This window comes from Rhipicephalus microplus, chromosome 6 (assembly GCF_043290135.1).
Source record: "Rhipicephalus microplus isolate Deutch F79 chromosome 6, USDA_Rmic, whole genome shotgun sequence".
Classification (NCBI taxonomy): Eukaryota; Metazoa; Arthropoda; class Arachnida; order Ixodida; family Ixodidae; genus Rhipicephalus; species Rhipicephalus microplus.
Genome location: NC_134705.1, coordinates 121,418,869 through 121,439,044, shown reverse-complemented (window position 1 = coordinate 121,439,044; position 20,176 = coordinate 121,418,869). Strand labels below are relative to the sequence as shown.

Sequence of the window (20,176 nt, the reverse complement as noted above, 5' to 3'; positions counted from 1 at the left end):
CCGCACTCAACATAATACCAGGAACACGACGGTTTCCTGTCACCCTGGTCAATTCAGGTATGCATTTAAAAGCAGCGATAATTTCAGAAACGCTGAAAGCAGTCGTACATATTCGCTTTACTGAAATAAAAGCAGCACTTCTCCTTCGTTTATTACACGTTTTCTTAGCTGAGTGCGTGTTTTTACACATCACACTGTGCTTTACACACTGTGCTTTTACACATCATTTACAATGTGAACTATGGAGCTTTTTTGGTTGGTGTATTAGAGGTTCAGGAAACGTTTTAGTTCAGGAACAGAAAGGACATTTTGCCCCACAAATCCAAGTTTTATTTCATGGCTGAATATATTTACCCAGTGTATCTCTTTATCTGAAGTGGTATATCAGAATAAACATGACAGAGCTTAAGGAAAAATTACATCGGTGTCCATGTTAAAAATAACTTATTTGTTGTCATTCCAGTAGTCCTTTACTTCGAAACACATGAATTCATGATGTTCATTCAGGAGGGCATCTGTCAACAAGAATAGAAATAATAAGAAATATTATGTCCGCACTGTAATATTTAGCTATTACTGTACAAGTGGAGAGTAGACATATGGATTACAGAAACTCTGGCACTAATACAGTAGGGTTAAACTTTCATTACTCCAAGTTGCTCGACTAACATGCCCATTAACCAATTAAGCATTGTGAGCTGAGCGGCAGGAAAGTTACAGGGCCTTTCGATAAAGTAATACATGCTAAATAACCAAAGCAAGAGTACAGAACAACAGTGTTGTGTTGCTCTTCTACAAAGTTACTTCTCGAAACATTGCCGAACACAAGATGACAAAAACTAGTAAGTCCATCTGAAGTGACACAAATCGATTATAATTATAGTTTAAAGCCCATCTAGAGCAGGATTTTAATGTAGATTGATCAAATGGCCTCGAGGAGCTCGCAATATTTTATTGTGATAAACTTCGCTTCACCTAATTGTTTACCTCACCACTCTGGGAGCATAACCCTTTTTCACGCGTCTTGCAGATAGCAGACTGTTTCCACTCATGCATGTATTCTTTCGTTCCAACCTCACACATCGTTCTGCTACTTGTATTTTTTTTTCATATTAGGCACCGCAGTTCAATGCTGCTAAATATTACCAGGACATTTCACCGCACAAATCCAAATTTTATTTTATGGCTGAATGTATTTAACCAACGTATCTCTTTATCTGAAGCGGTATATCAGAACGAAGGTGACGGAGCTATAGGAAAAATCACATCGGTGTCCAAAATAACTTAATCCTGTATTGACAGGTGCATACCTGGAGAAGACGCTAGGGCTACTATAAACATGAAGACCTCGCAGTGCGCGTTATGTTTTCCCGTAAGAAAACCCGAAGGCCAAAATAACCATCATGATTATTGGCGCTTGGGTATCAATTGTGTTTTCATACCACCAAGCACGTATTTAAAGCCAACTTATTGTTTCATGCTGTTGCCCTAGATTATCATGATCATTATCAACTCTACCTTAATCATTCTAATCTGTTCGCAGCTTTCGGCCAGCCACTTATTACGCCATTCACACAATGTAGCATCTATCGCGATTCTGCGCATTTTATGCCTAGTAATACCTCTTTGAACGTCACTCCTTTTCCTACATGACGTAAATCGGAGGTCTTTTTCGCAAACGACTTTAATCAGTGGCGTTCATTCCATGTAGAACGCGTAAATGTATGTAGAACGCGTAAATACCACGTAACATACGCGGGTTCGGTTTGTAACCTAATTCTCATCTCTATTACGTTCGGGTACTTGCTTAAGCGAATCTGTTTATGCTTATACTACGTCCGTCGTTGGCGAGGAAAAAAAGTATGTGCTGAACGAACAGGATAAACCGCTATACTCGGCACTGGTCCACTGAAGATATGCAAGAAAACAAGGAGGCGGCAAAATCAATAGTATTTGTTCACGAAACGTCGTCTGCATGCGGCCAGCTTCATAAGGCTACGCGTGTTGTGAAAAGGAATATACGGCCAAAAGACGCATGCAGCTCAACCGGCTTGAACATAATCTGCCCGCCATGTTGGAGCAGTGATTACTGGGCCCGGAAGCTGACCCCACAAGCTATATATGCGTTTAGTCTTCATTGTTGTGTTCAAATTATTATATATCCATAGTTCTATAGGCTTGTGTGCTGCGTGGGAACACCAGATAGCCACGCATTATTGATAATGATGTTTGGGTGCTTTGTGGCGCAAGGGCCATTTGATGGCCACAGAGTGCCAGTTCATGAGACAAGAGATGTGACAAAAGAAATAAATGTGTAGTGTATGTATGTCCTGTTCTTAACCTTGGAAATATTATTTCTGTGTGGCTTGATTTTGATACCGGTGGCCAATGACCAAGTTGCTGCTTGATGATATGCAATTTATTACCTATGTGCTTGTATCCCATGTACTCTGCCAATAACCCCTGAGCTTTCATTTTAGAACAGGTTTCAAGTCGAGTGCAGGAACTGGTATCGACTTATTGGTAGCAGTTTTGTTGGCGGATCCAGCTAGCTAAATCCGCCAACATGGTCTACCATACTTGTATTTCGCGACGTCTTGGCACATAGCAGACTACAACATGCTGCTTGGATGAATAGACTATGCATAAGAGTTAATAATGAGAGACAAAGACAGGGTTTTTGTGCTTTTTAACAGTTTTAAGAGCCTTTACTACGCTTAGGGAATTTGCATATTTTATTGCCTTCTGTGGTTTTATTAGTTGATTGTGTTTAACGGCCACAAGTAAGCATAAGCTTCGACGGTGAAAATGCTCGATTCAGACTGCAGAACGTCGGCTTCCCAAAAGGATGGGCCAGCGGCTGTGTACGAGACGGATGTGTTGGATATTAAAATATCCGTAAAGAACTCAGGTGATGTGTATTTCTGTTGTAGTTCTAGAAAGTGTATCTGAATATGTTGGTGCATGCTTCGTAACCTCGAAGAAAGACACGTCGCGATCTATACCCTGCCACTGCCACGGTGCCAGGCATACTGAGGGAGCCATCAAACGATGCTAAATTGGCACACCGGTTTCCTTCGCTAAGCCCCTCACACTGAGTGAGTAGGGCTGTCTCATAGAAGGCTGTTTCTCAGACACAGCAAGGCTTGACATGTCATTACTTGTAGAATGTGAACAATATTCCTTGTCTGAATTCACTTTAAGATAATATTCAAAAGACATGTAACATTTTTGTAGGTGAAGCGACCATTAGTTAGATTCTACGTATATGCTCTCCACGGGGCTAGTGTGAAAAGCACCCATAAAGAGGCGGGTGCTTAGATGATGAACAGGGTCAAGCATTTGAAGTGCAGTAGGTGTCGCAGACTGATATGCTATCGCCCGATAATCTAGACGGGTACGTATGAGGCTTTTATATAGATTCATTAGACGTTTCTCGTCACTTCCTACGCATTGCGTGACAACACTTTTGGAACGTTCATGGCTTTTATGCACTTGTTTTTTTTAAAACTTGATGTGTGGTATGAAGTTTAGCTTGGAGGCCAAGAATGGGCCTAAGAATTTGTGTTTTGTAGTAAAGGAAAGACGTTGTCCCTGTAAATGAATATCGGGTTCGGAATAGATGCCTCTCTTCTTGGAGATCAAAACACACTTGCTTTTCCGTTCATTCAGTCGGAACCCGTTTTATTCTGCCCAATTGCAGACTTTGTTCAAACCAAGCTGAACCTGCCGCTCACACATGGCCAGATTACAAGTGTTAGAACCAAGTGGCACGCCATCGAGATATGTGGGGTAAAACATATTTTCAAGGTTGGACAAGCGCTAAGAATTCATTTTGATAATAAAAAAAGTGCAGCTAAGAACCCCACCTTGCGGCACTCCTGTTTCTTGGACCACCGCTTGGTAGAGAACACTGCCCACGCGGACACGAAATGTCCGATTTGAAGCATCCGTAGAGAAGTCAGCTGATGCGTATTTCTGTTGTAGTTCTAGGAAGTATGTCTGAATACGATATGTGCAATTGGTGCATGCTTCGTAACCTCCGAGAAAGACACGTCGCAATCTATCGCCTGCCACTGCCACGATGCCAGGCATACTGCGGGCGCCATCAAACGGTGTTCAAGTGGCAAACCCGTGTTCAAGTGGCACACCCGAGCCATCAAACGGTGTTTAAGAAAGCGCACTGTAATTGGTCGAGCAAATTGTTTGTGTTAAGGTAATGTACAAGTCGGCAGTTCATTTTTTTTTCAAAAAGTTTACACAGGCAGCTTGTAAATGCAATAAGTCTATAACACGAAACTCAAGAAGGGTCGTGGCCGTATTTCAAAATGGCAATAAGTGTTCCCTCTTTCCAGGAAGTAGGTGTACCGCCCGAGAACCAGGTAGCAATGTACAAGTAAAGTAAGTTTTTTTATGTTTCAATTGGTAGCTTTTTTTAACATTTCATACACCACTCGGTCAGAACCTGGGGCGAAGTAACTGCAGAAGTTTAGTGATGTTTGGAGCTCCACCAAGCTGCAAGCTTGGTTATATGTCTCGTATCTTCCAAACTTGTTTTCGAGTTTCTGCATTTCTATTCTCGTTCTGTATTTTTGGAAAGCTTTAGTATAGTGTGACGAGCTGAACACGCGTTTGAAGTCTGTACTGAGGAAGGTCGCCTAATTTTTCAAGGTATCACCCTGTGTGTTTACGAGTGGGAGTGAGTGTACTTGTCTTCGTGCTACCCTATCAACCATGTTCTAGACTTTAGCCTCCTGTGTATATGAATTTATCCCTCACAAAAAAATTCTGCCAGCTTTCTCTTTTGGCCTGCCGACGTGTTCTCCTGCCTTGAGACTTTATTTTTTTAAAGCTGTCAAGATGTTCGGCTGTCGGTGAGTTCCGAAGCAACCTCTATGCATTGTTTTGCTGCTTGCGCGCATTTCGGCATTCAGTACTCCACCATGGCACACGTTGTTGTCCAGAGTGTCCATTCGTTGGTGTGATTCATTTTGTTGCAGCATCAAAAACGCTGTGAAGTAGTTGACAGCAGCATCAATGCTGAAAGTACATATGTCAATCTAACCTAAACGATTGAAGGTGTAAAACTGTTCCCAGTCGGCTCGGTTTATGGGCCATTTGGGAACCCGTGACAGACACTCAGTTAATGTAGTTCACAAAACTACAGGGAAGTGGTCACTTCCGTACGTATTACTAATGACTTGCCACTGGAGTAGAGGTACAAGAAACGGAGATACAATGCTTAGGACTATGAATGAGTAGGTATTGTTAGCGAAATAATATTAGGTTGTTTTTTTTCTATTCAGAAGACACGCGCTCGACGAGAGAAGGAACTGTTCAATCAGTCGACCTCACGCGTCGCAACAAGACTCAACCCATAGCCTGCTATGCGCATTCAAGTCTCCAAGGAGAACATAATTCTCCGGAGGTTCGTCTATTAAGGACTGGAAGTCATGTTTTTGTAGGTGATGGCTCGGACGTACGTAAAGAGTACAAAGTATGATCAGTTTGTTGAAAAGGACAGCTCGAACAGCCACTGCCTCAAGAGATGATTGGACTTGAACGTGTGTGCATGCAATCCCTTGATTCAATGTAATGGCAACACCTCCGGATAATGTCATGGCATCATCACGGTCCTTTCGGAAACTAACGTATTTACGGAGAACGTTGGTGTGTTTTGAATTTAGGTGTGTTTTTGTACACACAGCACTTTTGGTGAGTGTTCGTGTAAAAGTTCTTGGACGTCGTCAAGGTTTCTGAGAAGGCCCCTGACGTTCATGGTGATTGTAAAGTGCTGCTGTGTCTACAAAAAGCGAGTGGCTGTTTGGGTGCGGAGCTTGAATTGAAGCAAGAGGGCCGTCACCAGATGCTGTTATCTGCTTTTTTGTTTTCTTGGCGCGCTCCAAGGAGCCCCGCCGCTCTTTCGGCACCAAATATTCCGGAGTATCTATTCCTTCCAGGCACTGGATACCCGCACGTGCAAGCTGGTGGTTCGAATTCTGGACCTCGCCAGGTGAGGCGAGACCTTCAGATCTGAGCACCCTCGAGTCTCCAGTCCCTGTTCGCGAGTAGGCAGAGTAGTCCGGAGTACAGCCGCCTTGGGAGGGGGGGCAGGTGTCACAACCACCGGCTCGCTATGCGCGGGCCGAAGGAGTGACGGGGGCTGGTGCGGCGGTGCCCCATGACGCGCCGCATCCACATATGTTGGGCCATAGAATGGTGAGACCCTTTTCCTTGCTTCCTTAAATGAAGTGTTCTCCTTCTTCTTCAAAGTAAATACTTCTATTTCTTTCTTCCAGTATGCGCAAGAGCGTGAATATGCGGCATGCTTTCGTTCGCAGTTTACACAGTGTGGCAGTTGTTTGCAGTTCTCAGACACGTGGCATAGGACTCCGCATTGTACACAAGTCTGGCGACCACGACAGCTTTTAGATTCATGGCCCTATTTCTGGCGTTGGAAGCAACGACCAGGGTTTGGTTTGTACGGCTTGGGAGAGGTCTTCGTGTACCCTGTTCGAATGGATTCGGGCAGTTTACTGGAAGCAAATGTGAGTATTAAGTATTTCGTAGGTGTATCCTTGATAACTCTTTTGATGATAATTTTCTGTACATTAGTCACATTTCGGTTCTTCCACCCGTCCAAAACTTCAGTTTCGGTCAGGTGAAGTAAGCTTGCATCAGCTACCAATCCGCGAGTTGCGTTCATTGATCTGTGTGGTGTTACGGTGATCGGTACGTCATCGAAAGTTGAGAGGCCGTCTAGCTTTACAAATTGTTCTTTGTCCTGAATTTCAAGAAATATGTCTCCACTAGCCACTTTGGTTACTTTGTTATCTAGCCGCGAGAGTTTGGGTAACACACCTGGCCACTACGAAAGGAGATACGAACCTGGCTCGCTTTCCCGTTTTCAGAGTGAATGACGTCGAAGTGAGGAAATGTATCTATTGGTTGGTTGAAAAAAATTATGTCATCGGTGCGTACCTGTTTTGAGCTGGTACGATCAATAAGTAGGTGGAATGCTCTATGCATGCTGGTCTTATTTTCAATCAACAGCGCTGACGGCCGCCCACCACGAAGCCCAACAAGGGGACGCTGCTAGTTTGCGTATGCTGAAAGTTTGCAGACGACCGCCGTGCAACACTATCATAACCCAATGCGCCTAGACCAAGGTAGGCTATTTGCACAGGGTTAACCCTTCCCGCCAAGAAAATTGGAAGTAAACAAAAAAGAGAAGTAGTCAGGACAGACTAAAAGTGGAAGATAAAGGCGAAGTCGTAGGGTACAGAGATAGGAAAAGGTGACTGCCAATTTCCCCTGGGTTTGTCAGTCCAGGTGTGCCATCTACGTGAAGCCGGGGCTAAATGGGTGTGTTGGCCCCTGCCGTGGGAGAGGGGGGGGGCTTAAATGTCCACTCATCGGGCGCTGGCTTAACCCCCAGGATCCCCTTTTCTCCGGACTCTGCTCAGCCCCGCATGGCTAGGCGGGGGAGGGAGTCGAAACTCCCCCGTTAGCTCATGCCTGTGGTGTCACTACACGCCAAACGCCTGCTCTCACAGACGCTCCTGCGGAGATAGTCGCACATTCTACAGTACGGCATGCACTACGATCCCTTTGTGGTTTTCGTTAATGAAGTGCTAGATATTTTAAACCAAAATATGTTTGAAGATCACAACAAGTTTCGGGGACGATGTCCGTTGCGGTCAGTGTGTGTAACCACCACCAGACGACTAACATTAAAAGAAAGTAGAACACAATATATGCATCGAAGTCGAGTCTTTTGTGTGGATGTGAAGTATTTTACCACAAAGCCACTCCGGTGCTTCAGCATATTCAAGGCATTTTGCAAAGCGACCATGTAGAGATATTGTGTGGCAAAATGAGACGTTGACTTGTAATATGTCGTCATAGAAGAGTAAAATGACTACCATGCGTCACAGAATGCAAATTTGTAACGAATGGGTCGTTTATCGCTTCCAATGCATTACAAAGGATTAAGCCAAAATTCTTCCTCGTCATGGGTACCTTGTAAATGTGATTGTATTAGTTGACTCAAGAAAGTTTACAACGTGCTTTAGAACTTTACTACAACGTGCTTTACGAAAACGCGCTTTACTACAACGTGCTTTGCAACGTGCTTTAGAACGTACTTTACTGCGTGTATGATAGTGCTTGTATAAATAGTGCGTGTATGATAATACCCATGGTCAAGCGCCAAACAACAACATTATGCAGCAAGACAGAAAATTCAACGCGTTTTGTTCGGAAAATGCGCAAGCTTCTTAAAAGAAATGCTTTATAGAAAGATGCACTAATTAAAACGAACCTTCCTTACATATTTCATGAATTTAGTTTCGAGATGTGTGATGAGCTCTCACTTCAAGTTCTGGGTCATGTGCGCAATAGCTTATCTTGTCATCCAACATAGTGTAGTAAAATTATCTCTAACTTCTTTCTGTTTCCACGACAACCTGCGTGTGGATAGCTAGCTCATAATGAGAAGTAATAAAATTATTTGGCCAAAACCTATTCATAAGCATTGCTTCTTCATATCTCCACTTTAATCACTTTCGCCACCTGATACCACTTCGTGCGTTACACGCCTTGTAGTAGCAGTCACTTTTCGAATATCACCACCAGTATATAACGATATAGTGTCTGCAATATCTGCTAGTGGAACCTTAATAATGGCGAAAATGTACATTCTTATGGATTGGCGTAGAAACATTCGACTCATGTATGTGACTTCAGATAGTACAGTAAAGTTTCTATTGTGCACACCAGAGCTTACATCAAAGTACATACCGAAGTTTTTCAGGCTGCATATTTCCCTTAGCCATTCTCCCACAAATCATAATGTGGCTCCTGCGTTGTGGTAACTTTCTCAACACAGGGTGCACCTAGGAGAACAATATAAACCAGAATTATTGTGAGAAAATTCACACCATCACCCTGAGCATGACCGAAGGAACGTCACAGCAACAAATTGAACAATCTACGAAGACAAAATATTAGACTTCCAGGCAATATAAAGTGTTGTATACCAAAGCCTTTCGAGTAAGGAGTGTTATGCTGCATACCCTGATGAAAATTTATTTATTTATCTATTTAGTTCGGTTGCTAGCTAGTTGGTTAGTTAGTTAGTTAGTTAGTTAGTTAGTTAGTTAGTTAGTTAGTTAGTTAGTTAGTTAGTTAGTTAGTTAGTTAGTTAGTTAGTTAGTTAGTTAGTTAGTTAGTTAGTTAGTTAGTTAGTTAGTTAGTTAGTTAGTTAGTTAGTTAGTTAGTTAGTTAGTTAGTTAGTTAGTTAGTTAGTTAGTTAGTTAGTTAGTTAGTTATTGAACGCTGCTGGCCTAGATTTGTTTCGTACTCAATACACCTACACTTCAATGAAGAAAAGGAGCTCAATTGCAAACCGACGGAAGAAGGCAAATACTGTGTCAAATATAGCGGTGCAAACACCCGTTTGACAAAGGGTGATTGGCATGGTCTGAAGTTTTTTTTTCAACGACACCATAACACGCAAGGGCCAATGGACTCGTGTAAAAGCTCAACAGAACCCTGAAGAATTGCCGAAAAAGATGTGCCAAGAAAAGCCTCGTTCCTGGTACAGATACCTTCCCCATTGTTTTTCACCTATAGAGTGGTACCGCAAGCGGGTCTAGGCTTTTCACCATTCCAGCCGATTAATTGTCGGCACATCCCAGGACCACTCACCCTCCTCAAAGAATTATGAACTACTGAAAGCATCCATGATGAAACTCGCACCACGTACACGTACTTGGTCGATCTGAAGAATCGCCTTGAAGATACGTGCAAGCTCGCCCATGAAGAACTGGAGAAGGCATGAGCCAAACACAAAGTCCACTGCAATCTAAAGATCCGTCCGCGCAAGCTAAAAGTGGGTGTTAAAGTCATCTTGCTTTCTACAGACAACACCATATTGTTAATGCACTCGAAAGGGCTATTTGAAGTCCTCGAGCGAAAAAACGACGCCGACTATGCGTTGAGCTTAGGCGGCATTATGAAGATATTTCACATAATAATTGTGGAATATTTGTGGAACTTCGGCCTGAGTTCGAAGTTCTCTCAGAGAGGATGATGGCTCCGACTATCTCAGGCAGCGCCGTCACGAGTGGCTCCAACCCAGCCGGTATGGAAGGCGCAACGCCAATGCACTATACGCTGCACAAACCACAAACGCCGAATCCCTTTCATGGTGCTGTCCATGAGGATGTTGAGGATTGGTTAGTCCACTATGACTTCATCGCCACTCATAACATGAGGAATGACACAGACAAGCTCCGACATGTCTACTTCAGTTTGAATGTCGAGGCGCGTGTTTGGTACGAAAACCGGGCAGGTGTGTTCACGTCATGGATTGACTTCAAACGCCGGCTTCTCGAATCGTATGTAAGTCCCGATCACTGAGAGCGAGCAGAACGTGAACTCCAGTGCCGTATGCAAATGCCAAATGAAGGCGCAGCAATGTATGTTGAGGACATGATGCGTCTTTTTCAACGAGGTGACCCTCCCCACATGCCGGAAGAGAAGGCGCGATACCTGATGCGTGGAGTGAAGGAGCAGTTGTTCGGTAGTCTTGTAAGCAGCCCCCCCCCCCCCCCCCGCCAAAGACACGTAAGAGTCTTGCTGAAGCCGTCCTGATTGAAAGCACGCTTCGGCAATTGACCCAGACGTATGAGCGAAAAGTGAACTTTGTCTCTGCTACGGACTACAAGGGTGGTCTTGGGGGCCACGTTGGCTTGTTCCGAGAGCTCATATGCTCTGTGCGCCGTGAAGAACTGCAAAGGTTATCCGTACCCTCGGCGCCCGCTGCCACTTCTTTGTCGGGCATCGTCCGAGATGAAGTTCAGCAGGCACTACAAGAACAGTTCTGTCAGACAGCCGCTGCCACTAAACGACTTCCCTCGCGTGTCGTAAGCGCGAACTGTGCTCTAGCCAGCACCGCCTTTGACTCCGCTTCCTATCGCGGCCCCTGCCATGCGTCCGGCAGACCAAACTCTGTGCCAACCTGCACCACATTTCACTTCGCGCTTATGCCCCAGCCCCAGCTATGCTTCAGGCAGTCCAATCGGGCCCGTACCTTAGCGACCGCCGACCAGTTGCGCGAAAATCAGACGTGTGGCTGGCCCCCGACCGACGACGTTCTCTTTGCTATCACTGTGGATAACCTGGGCACATCTACCGACAGTGCACTTGTCGAGAACTGGGATTTCGTGGTTTTTCGGCCAACTCCCCACTTCCTAGGTTCGGCCAGCGACCTCCGGATATTGCGGACTACATCGCCCGGCAGCGCGGATCGACATCTTCCACACATCTTCCAATCCCACACATGCTTTGCACGTTTTTCGCAGATACGTCAAACACCAATAAGGAAACACCGTATTATCACCTAGGACTACGCGCATCCCATACGGCAGCAGCCTTATTGTGTTTCGCCAGCTGAATGGCATGCGGTTCAAACGCAGGTTAAGGAAATGCTTCAGGATGGCGTGACACAGCCTTCTAGCAGCCCTTGGTCATCACTAGTCATTCGTGTGAAAAAGAAAGATGGCACCCTTCGCTTTTGAGTCGATTAATAGATTGATTGATTGATATGTGGGGTTTAACGTCCCAAAGCCACCATATGATTATGAGAGACGCCGTAGTGGAGGGCTCCGGAAATTTTGACCACAGGGGGTTCTTTAACGTGCACCCAAATCTGAGCACACGGGCCTACATCGCTTTTAAGTCGACTACAGAAAGTTGAACAATGTCCTAAAAAACGTGTACCTGTTGTCAGGAGTCGATGATTCTTTGGATAGGCTAGGCGCGCGAAGACTTTTTCATCCGTCGACTTGAAGAGTGGTTATTGGCAAATACAGGTCGATGAACGTGGCCGTTAAAAGACCACCTTTGTAACGCTGGATGCCATTTATAAATTCAAAGTGCTCTCTTTCCGCCTATGTTTCACTCCAGCCACATTCCAGCGATTGATGGACACCGTCCTGGCAGACCTCAAGGGGAAAAGCTGTATCGTCTACCTCGATGATATCGTTGTGTTCTCAGAAACATTTGACAAGCATCTTCGCTGCCTCCGGAATGTGCTAGAAGCCATTAGATTGGCTGAGTTCACATTCAAGCCTGAGAAATGTCATTTCAGCTACAAATAATTAAAGTTTCTTGGTCCCGTCGTGAGCGCCGTTGATATTCAGCCTGATCCTGACAAAACTGCACTGTCGCCGCTTTTCCAGCTCCAACTGACAAGAAAAGTCTTCGACGATATCTGGGTCTGTGCGCGTATTAACGGCGCTTTATTGAAAATTTCTCCAACATTGCGGAGCCACAATTACGCCTCTAGCGTGATGACACAGCATTTGTCTTGGCTGACGAACAGCAGACTGCCTTTGCGGAACTACAGCACCGGCTCTGTTCCCCTACATTATCGGCCACTTCGATGAAGATGCTGACACATAAGTACGCACTGATGCCAGCAATATTGGTCTTGGGGCTATTTTGGTACAAAGACAAGGCGGCATTGAACGGGTAATAGCCTACGCAAGTCGCGCAGTGTCTCGCGCAGAATCTAAATAATCCTCATCAGAGAAAGAATGTCTTGCGGTCACTTGGGCCATTACAAAGTTTAGGCCACATCTCTATGGAAGACCATTTAAAGTGGTGACTGATCATCATGCTTTGTGCTGGTTGATCAATCTACGAGACCCCTCCGGACGATTAGCACGATGAAGTCTGCACCTACAGATATTTGATGTCGCCATCGTGTACAAGTCAGGCAAAAAGCACGAAGATGCCGACACGCTATCACGAGCACCTCTTCAATCCACCAGTAGAAGCGCAGAAGAGGACGGCGTCTTCGTGGCAACTCTCTGCGGGCCGGATCTGAAGTCTCACGAACGAAATGACGGCGATCTAAGAATGATTACAGATCACTTAGAAGGTGGCACCGCACCCATTCTTCGTCCGATGTCGCGAACGTTGCCACCATTTTGTCTACGTAATGGCATCTTATACAAAAGAAACACCGGTGCTGGCGACAGATCTCATCTTCTCGTCGTACCTGAAGCCCTTTGCGATGACGTCTTATTAGCTTGCACCGACGAGCCCGCACCCGGTCAGCTTGGCTACTGGAGAGCTATGGATCAGGTGCGACAACTCCATTATTGGCCTAAAATGTCTGCCTGTGTCAAACGCAACGTAGAGGGATTCCATGAGATCCAGCGTCCCAAGATGCCACCCTTAAAGCCTGCAAGCCATCTACAACCAATCGATCCACCACGTACACCGTTTTATCAAGTGTGAAAGGACCTCCTAGGCCCGTTTCCATTCTCTTCTTCCGGCAACACATGGATTATTGTCACAACCAATTACTTGACACCTTACGCTGAGACGAAGGCATTGCCACAAGGGACCGCATCTGAAGTTGCCAGTTTTTACGCATCAAATTGTGCTACGGCATGGCGCCCCGTCATGTGTCATCACGGATCGAGGGACATTATTCATGGTGAAGCTCTTGGATGATATCGTCAGGTTGAGTCACACAACCCATCGGAAGACCATTGCATATCACCCTCAGAGTAATTATTGGTTTAACAGAAAGGCTAAACAAAACCCTAGCCGACAAGATTTCTACGTGCGTGGATGCGAAGTACAAAACGTGGGACGACATCCTGCCTTACGTAACAATTGCGTACAACACTGGAACGCAAGAAACTACACGCTTCACGCCATTTCGGCTCGTTTATGATAGAGATGTCATAACTATGCTAGACACCATGATTCTATAAGAGGACATCGAGAAGTTCGACCAATTAGCCCCGGACATCAATGAGTACATTCAGCGTGCTGAGGAAGCACGTCCACTGGCTCATGTGCACATCATAACTCAACAGTGCGCAGATGCACGGTGGTACAACATCCACCATCGAGAAGTTAATTATAAACCTGATGACCAAGTTTGCGTTTGGACACCCATTAGGCGCTGAGGTCTCAGTGAGGAACCCTTGAGGAAGTATTTTGGACCTTACAAAGTACTCAGACGTGTGAGCGACGTGGACTACGAAGTGGTTTCAGACGGACGCTCATCATCATCCTAGCGCGCGTTACCACGCCCAGAGACTGTGCATGTCGTCCGCTTCAAACCATACTTTACGCGATGATGCGAATTTTCTTCGTGTGCCATTCAACGCTTCATGTGAACAGTGAATGCCGTTTATTTCCGATTGCCTGGCCCAGGACGCATTTGCTCTCGTGCGCTGCTTTGTTTATTGTTTGTTTATGCTGCCTACTTTGAGCGTATCTACCTATCTATTTATCTATCTATCTATCTATCTATCTATCTGTCTGTCTATCTATCTGTCTAGCCGCCTTCTACTTTTACCTCTCCTGCCCGTTTGGAGAAATCTCCAAACACTTCAATGAAATCTGGACCACTCTATGTTGTTATGATCCGCATTATTATTCAACATCATCCCAGGGGGGCGAAGGAGAATCGTACCCACCGAGAACGCAGTTCGTGTTGAAATGCACTTGCTTTGCTATCAAGAGTGCCTGTGGACTACGGCCGTCTATTCGTGGCTGTCACTCCCCTTGCTGTCTCTGGAACCGATGCCAATGGCACGGAGGGTGTTCTTGACGTGCGTTAGGATAACGTGCTGGGCATGCAGAATTACGAAGACGTGATGCCTGTCGTCGTCTTCGCCCAAAAGGTGGCTGGCCTGAGATGAGTTGTTCAAATACGTCGTCACCATGCACACGCTGGCGCTGACGACGTCGACCCACACGGCATTGACGAGCATCGACGTGCTTGTTCGGCGGCTCCGCGTATTCCGATTTCCTGCCATCAGCAACGGCGTAGTCAGGCTGATGCACTTCTTTCCTGAGATCGAAACACACGTGAGCACAAAACGTGAAACCTACTCGAATAGGGTGGGCTTCGCCATGGGCACAGCGGCTCGTCCTTTCCTCACTATTTCAAATGGAACAAAATAACCGGTCTGCAGACGTTAGACGGAGACGATTTGTTTATTGTGCATGGAGACCAAGCTGTCCAATTTTAGCACAAGCATGTGAAATTTATGAACTTTCTCGTGAAGAAGCGACGCTGTTGTACCGCATAAGAACCGGCTCCGCATACACCCCGGCCTAGTCATTCAAGACTGGGAGATACGCTTCCCCGTTCTGTGCCTTCTGTGGTGACATCGGTGATATAGAACATTTCATTTGGCTTTGCTCACAGTTTGATGTGCAGAGAGCCGCGATGATCCGCACCTTGCGAAAAGGCTGTCATAGGCACCGGACAGTTGATGACGTCATCTTTCCTGAAGGACCCGCGCCAACTGGGAGGAACGTGCAACAAATTTTGTTAGTCTTCCAGCGAGACACTGGGCTGTCTGACACGTGGTGACATTTTCCAAATTCAGGAGATGCTCAGGCGGAACAATTGCCGGCCATGCAGGCCAGGCTAACCCCGCCTGCTGCAACACCACCACCACCATCCAATTTTAGCGCATGCCTATCCCCACTTCGTCCTCTTCAATAGTCTGGTCCGCTCCAATAGAATATTCTGCAACGTCCTCCCAGAGTGGCCAAGAGGACTCGCACACTTCTATAAAGTCTGGACTACTCTATGTTGCTCTGATCCGCATTATTATTCAGCAAATGGTATCGATACCTAATTTGGTGTGGCATAACAGGACTCTATGACGAGTATATTTGACTAGTCAAAACATGAAAACCATAAGTATGTCATGATTTTCATTTCATGGTCTTGCTGCTCTTGCGATGGTTTAGTTCACATAACATGTTGCAAAACTGGTATGATATGACATGATGGCATGGCAAACACAAGTGACAGACTCTAACGTGAAAATTATGACATGCGTGTCATGTAACAACATGACTACAAGTTACGCTCGTGATGTTCTCGCGGCCATTTAATTAGCGTCACATGAACAAAATTTGGTATTATGGTACGTGAATGGATGACGAAGATATGTGACTGGTGCAAACATGGTAATCATGAGATGCGTGTCATGCCACCACATGACTACATGCCACGCTCACGATGCTCTTTCGGCCGTTTCGCTAGCTTCACTAATACTATATTTGGTGTTACGGGACGTGAATAAATGAAGAATGTATGAGATTGATGAAAACTTGATAAATATGAGATGCGTGTCATGTACAACTTGACTACATGCTACGTTCATGATGCGCTCGCGGCCATCTCGCTAGCTTCACATGTACCAAATTCAATATTACGCGGCGCGAACGGACGACATAAGTAAATGACACAACCAAACATGATAATCATGACATTCATCTCATTTACCAACATGAATACATGCCACACTCATGGTGCGCTCACGGCCGTTTCGCTAGCTTCACATGTACCAAACACGGTATTACGCGACGCGAACAGATGACCAGAAAAAATGGCACATCCAAACATAATAATCACGACGTGTGCGTGTCGTAACATCACTAAATGCCAAACTGATGATGCGTTTGTGATCATTTCGCTAGCTTCACATTTGTCAAATTTGGTAATACGCGACGCCAATGGATGACGAAGGTACGTCACTGGTGCAAACATGACAATCATGAGATGCGTGTCATGTGACAGCATGACCACGTGCCATAGTCAAGGCGCCAATACACTTCGACGTGACAGGACGTGCGTGCGCACCAACGATTTCGTCGCGTCACGCCGGCGTGGCCACACCAGTCGCTGGTCCTGCTATACACTCGCAAGCACGCGCCGCGCCGCGTTGCTTTGACGCATGCACGTTTCTTCGCGTCCGGCGTCTCTACGTCACGAAAAGCAGCAGACGCAGTGCTGTCTGGTAACGCATCAGGGCGAAATGCAGCATGTCGCGTTTCGCGCCGGTTGCAATCTGGCAGCGCAGATGGACGCTGGTCGTGCCTGGCGTAAGAATATAGAGTTCTCGCGTTTCGCTAACGTATAGCGTCGCTGTGCCCAGCGCTCGCGCACGTGAACGTAACGTTAAAGTATATTGCATTGCGCCCTTCGTGATGCACTCGCAGTCGTTTGGCTAGCTCGACATATACCAAACTTGGTGCTACGTGACGCCAATGAATAGCGAAGGTATATGACTGGTGCAAACATGATAATCATCACATGCGTGTCATGCAAAAACACGACAACATACCATGTTTATAGCGTGCTCGCGGCCATTTCGCTAGCTTCACATATGCTAAATTTGGCATCACGTGACGTGAACAGATGATGAAGGTAAACGACACATCCGAGCATAATAACCTTGACACAGAAGCCATGTAGGCATAATTCAGCTCCACCTCGTAACGTTGTGATGATTTTAAAGTGGCATATCAACCTTCCTCATTGGTGCTTCGCATTTCATAGATTCTCACTGTACGTGGCATCTGCCAATTTTTTTATTTCTTGCTTTTTCTTGTATGGACGCCGACCATTGTGCACGGTGGACACCATGCTCCCCTACGCGCCTCATTCATCTGAGTAAACTGCAATTTTTGATGTTGCAAGGTACGTCGAAGTGTACCGACAACTGGTCCATTCACTGACAACCGAGCCCCAAGGCCACCAGAAGTCAAGACACGACGCCGACTGACCTCTTCTTACATTGACGCGTGGTGTCCCCATTTGGCTCTAAATTCCATCGAGTACTCTTAGTCTTTCGTCGAAATTACTGGCCCGACACCACGGGTCCTACCGCACTCTCATTCGTAAGTCACCAGTCAATTATGACATCGAGCCTTTGACATCGTATGACCAGTTCCGTCATTGTGGTAGAAAAATTGTACATCTTAGTCTCCTCAAGCCATATTATGACCCCCATACTGGCTACGCCTTCAGTCGGCAGGACGCCTACGCTATTCACCGGGGCTAATATAGCGAACCGAGACGACGACGAAACAGCCAGGAAGGGAAGCAAAAGTGTCGGTGATATAGACGTGCGACCCGAGCTTGCGCTTGCTTTGATTTACGGCCTGCTGACGTTTCTTGGCCCGCTGACGTTCCTTGGTCTTCAAGTACGTTTGTACGCGAGTAAGTCACTTGATAATAGGCGTACACGTAAAGACATTTTAGAAATATTGTTATAGACACCAATAACCAGCACCTAAAACTGAATACACATGAGTTCACACAAAATCTTACACGAGTTTTTTATCTGTAAGTAAATTGTAAAATAACGGAATGAGGGGCAAAGCATCTGCCCCGCCACGGTGGTCTAGTGGCTCAAGTACTCGGCTTCTGACCCGCAGGTCGCGAGAGCGAATTCCGGCTGCGGCAGCTGCATTTTCGATAGAGGCGAAAATGCTGTCGGCCCGTGTGCTCATACTTGGGTGCACGTTAAAGAACCCCAGGCGGTCTAAATTTCCGGAGTCCTCCTCTACGGCGTCTCTTATAATCACATAGTGGTTAAGGGACAAAAACCTTCACATATCAATCATCAATCAGTCATGTTTTTGTTAATTTGGTAAGTCATATGCGCCTAAATCCACCTTGAGTGTGCATCACTTCCACTCAAAAAGAGCGGCACGAGTGAGAGGATTCAGCATAGAATGTAGGCAAACGAAAGTAGTAGGCTAAGGAAGCAAGGCAAGCTATAAGCGAGCTACCTAGCCAACAGTTGTTGAAGTGCATTTTAACTTCAAGCACATATTTGCTACTTTAGGCTATTCAAGAACACCCTCAATCTGTTTCATTTATGTTTTGACATTTTCACGAAACATCACCATCGTCATAATAGACACATTTGTGTGAAATTAGACATTTTTCAAATACACTGAGGTAAAACTCACCTTTACATTTTTTCATGCATGCATCACAGGTGTCAAAGAAATTTTCGCCAACACCGCAATGGCTATTGTCGCTCAAAAAACAAGCCTTGTAGAACCAATTGAAGTACCAATGTATTCTCAGTCCTCCACAATTCCTTTGGCATGCAAAAAACACACAACTAAAAGGACCTGAAAAAGAATCAATAAAGAAAGTTTTACTGCTGTAATAAGCACATATATGAATATTTTTATGTGCAGCAGACATGTTTATTCAAGGCTGCATATTATAGCACGCGGCACTCAATATATCTTGTAATAGGTTCAAAACACGTAGACCCCAGTTATTGAGTAATATTTCGTGCACAGCTTGATATTCTCAATCAAAACGCACAAAGCAGCCTGTCGCGTGGAGGGAATACGACGTCACACGCCTAGTTCTCCAAGCGTCCGCAGTGGCGCCATCGTGAGGAAAGCCTGAGTGTCCCCCCAGGTGCAAATTGTAGTATGCACAGTACCGGAAGTACCAGTACGCAACGTCAACCTGCAAAGAGCGGTAGTCGACGCAAACAAAGAGATATGGCGAATTAGTCGAGAGAAGGGTTTCGAGGTAGTGGATTTAAACAGGGAAGTGCACAGGTGGGGTGGATTCCAAAGAGACAAGATTCATTTCGATAAGAGGCTTGGACACGAGGTGGGCTGGCGACTGGCAGGACGCGCAGTAGCTTTTTTGGGGGGCTCACGGGCCCTTCGGAGTCCGGGGTAGCTCGTAACAGGGAAAACAACCAGGAGGACGCTTTGACAGGTAGAATTGCGAAAAACCAGAAAAAAGGTAAAAGAAAAAGGAAAAAGGCGCGTGTTGCAATTAGTTACATAAACATGCAGGGTGGCAGAAAGAAGGCAAAATGGTTAGAGATTGAGGAGCAGTTAAACAAAGAACAGATAGGCGTGTATGCGGTTACAGAAACACACCTTAGAGACTTGGAAGAGCCACCACATATTAAACATTATGTTTGGGAAGGGTGTAACAGGACCATATCGGAAAGGAAAGGTGGGGGTGTAGGAATGCTAATTCACCGCGGAGCCAAATGGGTTAGAGTGAAACAGACGTGTTCAGAGCACCTCTGGGTTCTGGGCACAGTAGGTTGAAAGGAAACGTGGCTAGGGGTAGCCTACTTGTGGACGGGGAATAACTGCAGAGAAAAGAATCAGGAGATAGTGGATTGCATGAGTGCGGATATTAAGGAATTTGGTAATGGGGCCGAAATCATCCTTCTAGGGGACATGAATGCCCACATACATGACCTTGACGGATATTCAGACACCAATGGGAAGTTATTACTAGATCTTTGCGAGCAACATAGTCTGGAGATAGTTA

General features: G+C 45.7%; 1 protein-coding gene across 1 annotated transcript in view; it reads right to left on the bottom strand.

Moving 5' to 3' along the window:
- Nucleotides 1-282: 282 nt before the first annotated feature.
- The window catches only part of LOC142764915 (uncharacterized), a 144,553-nt gene continuing 124,659 nt past the window's right edge, over nucleotides 283-20,176 (bottom strand). The window contains exons 4-6 of the mRNA XM_075865455.1: nucleotides 18,823-18,990; nucleotides 8,803-8,897; nucleotides 283-515 (exon numbers count right to left, since the gene is read on the bottom strand). Coding sequence (XP_075721570.1) covers nucleotides 8,830-8,897; nucleotides 18,823-18,990 — 236 coding nt within the window. The 3' untranslated portion in view covers nucleotides 283-515; nucleotides 8,803-8,829. The remainder of the gene's footprint in view (nucleotides 516-8,802; nucleotides 8,898-18,822; nucleotides 18,991-20,176) is intronic.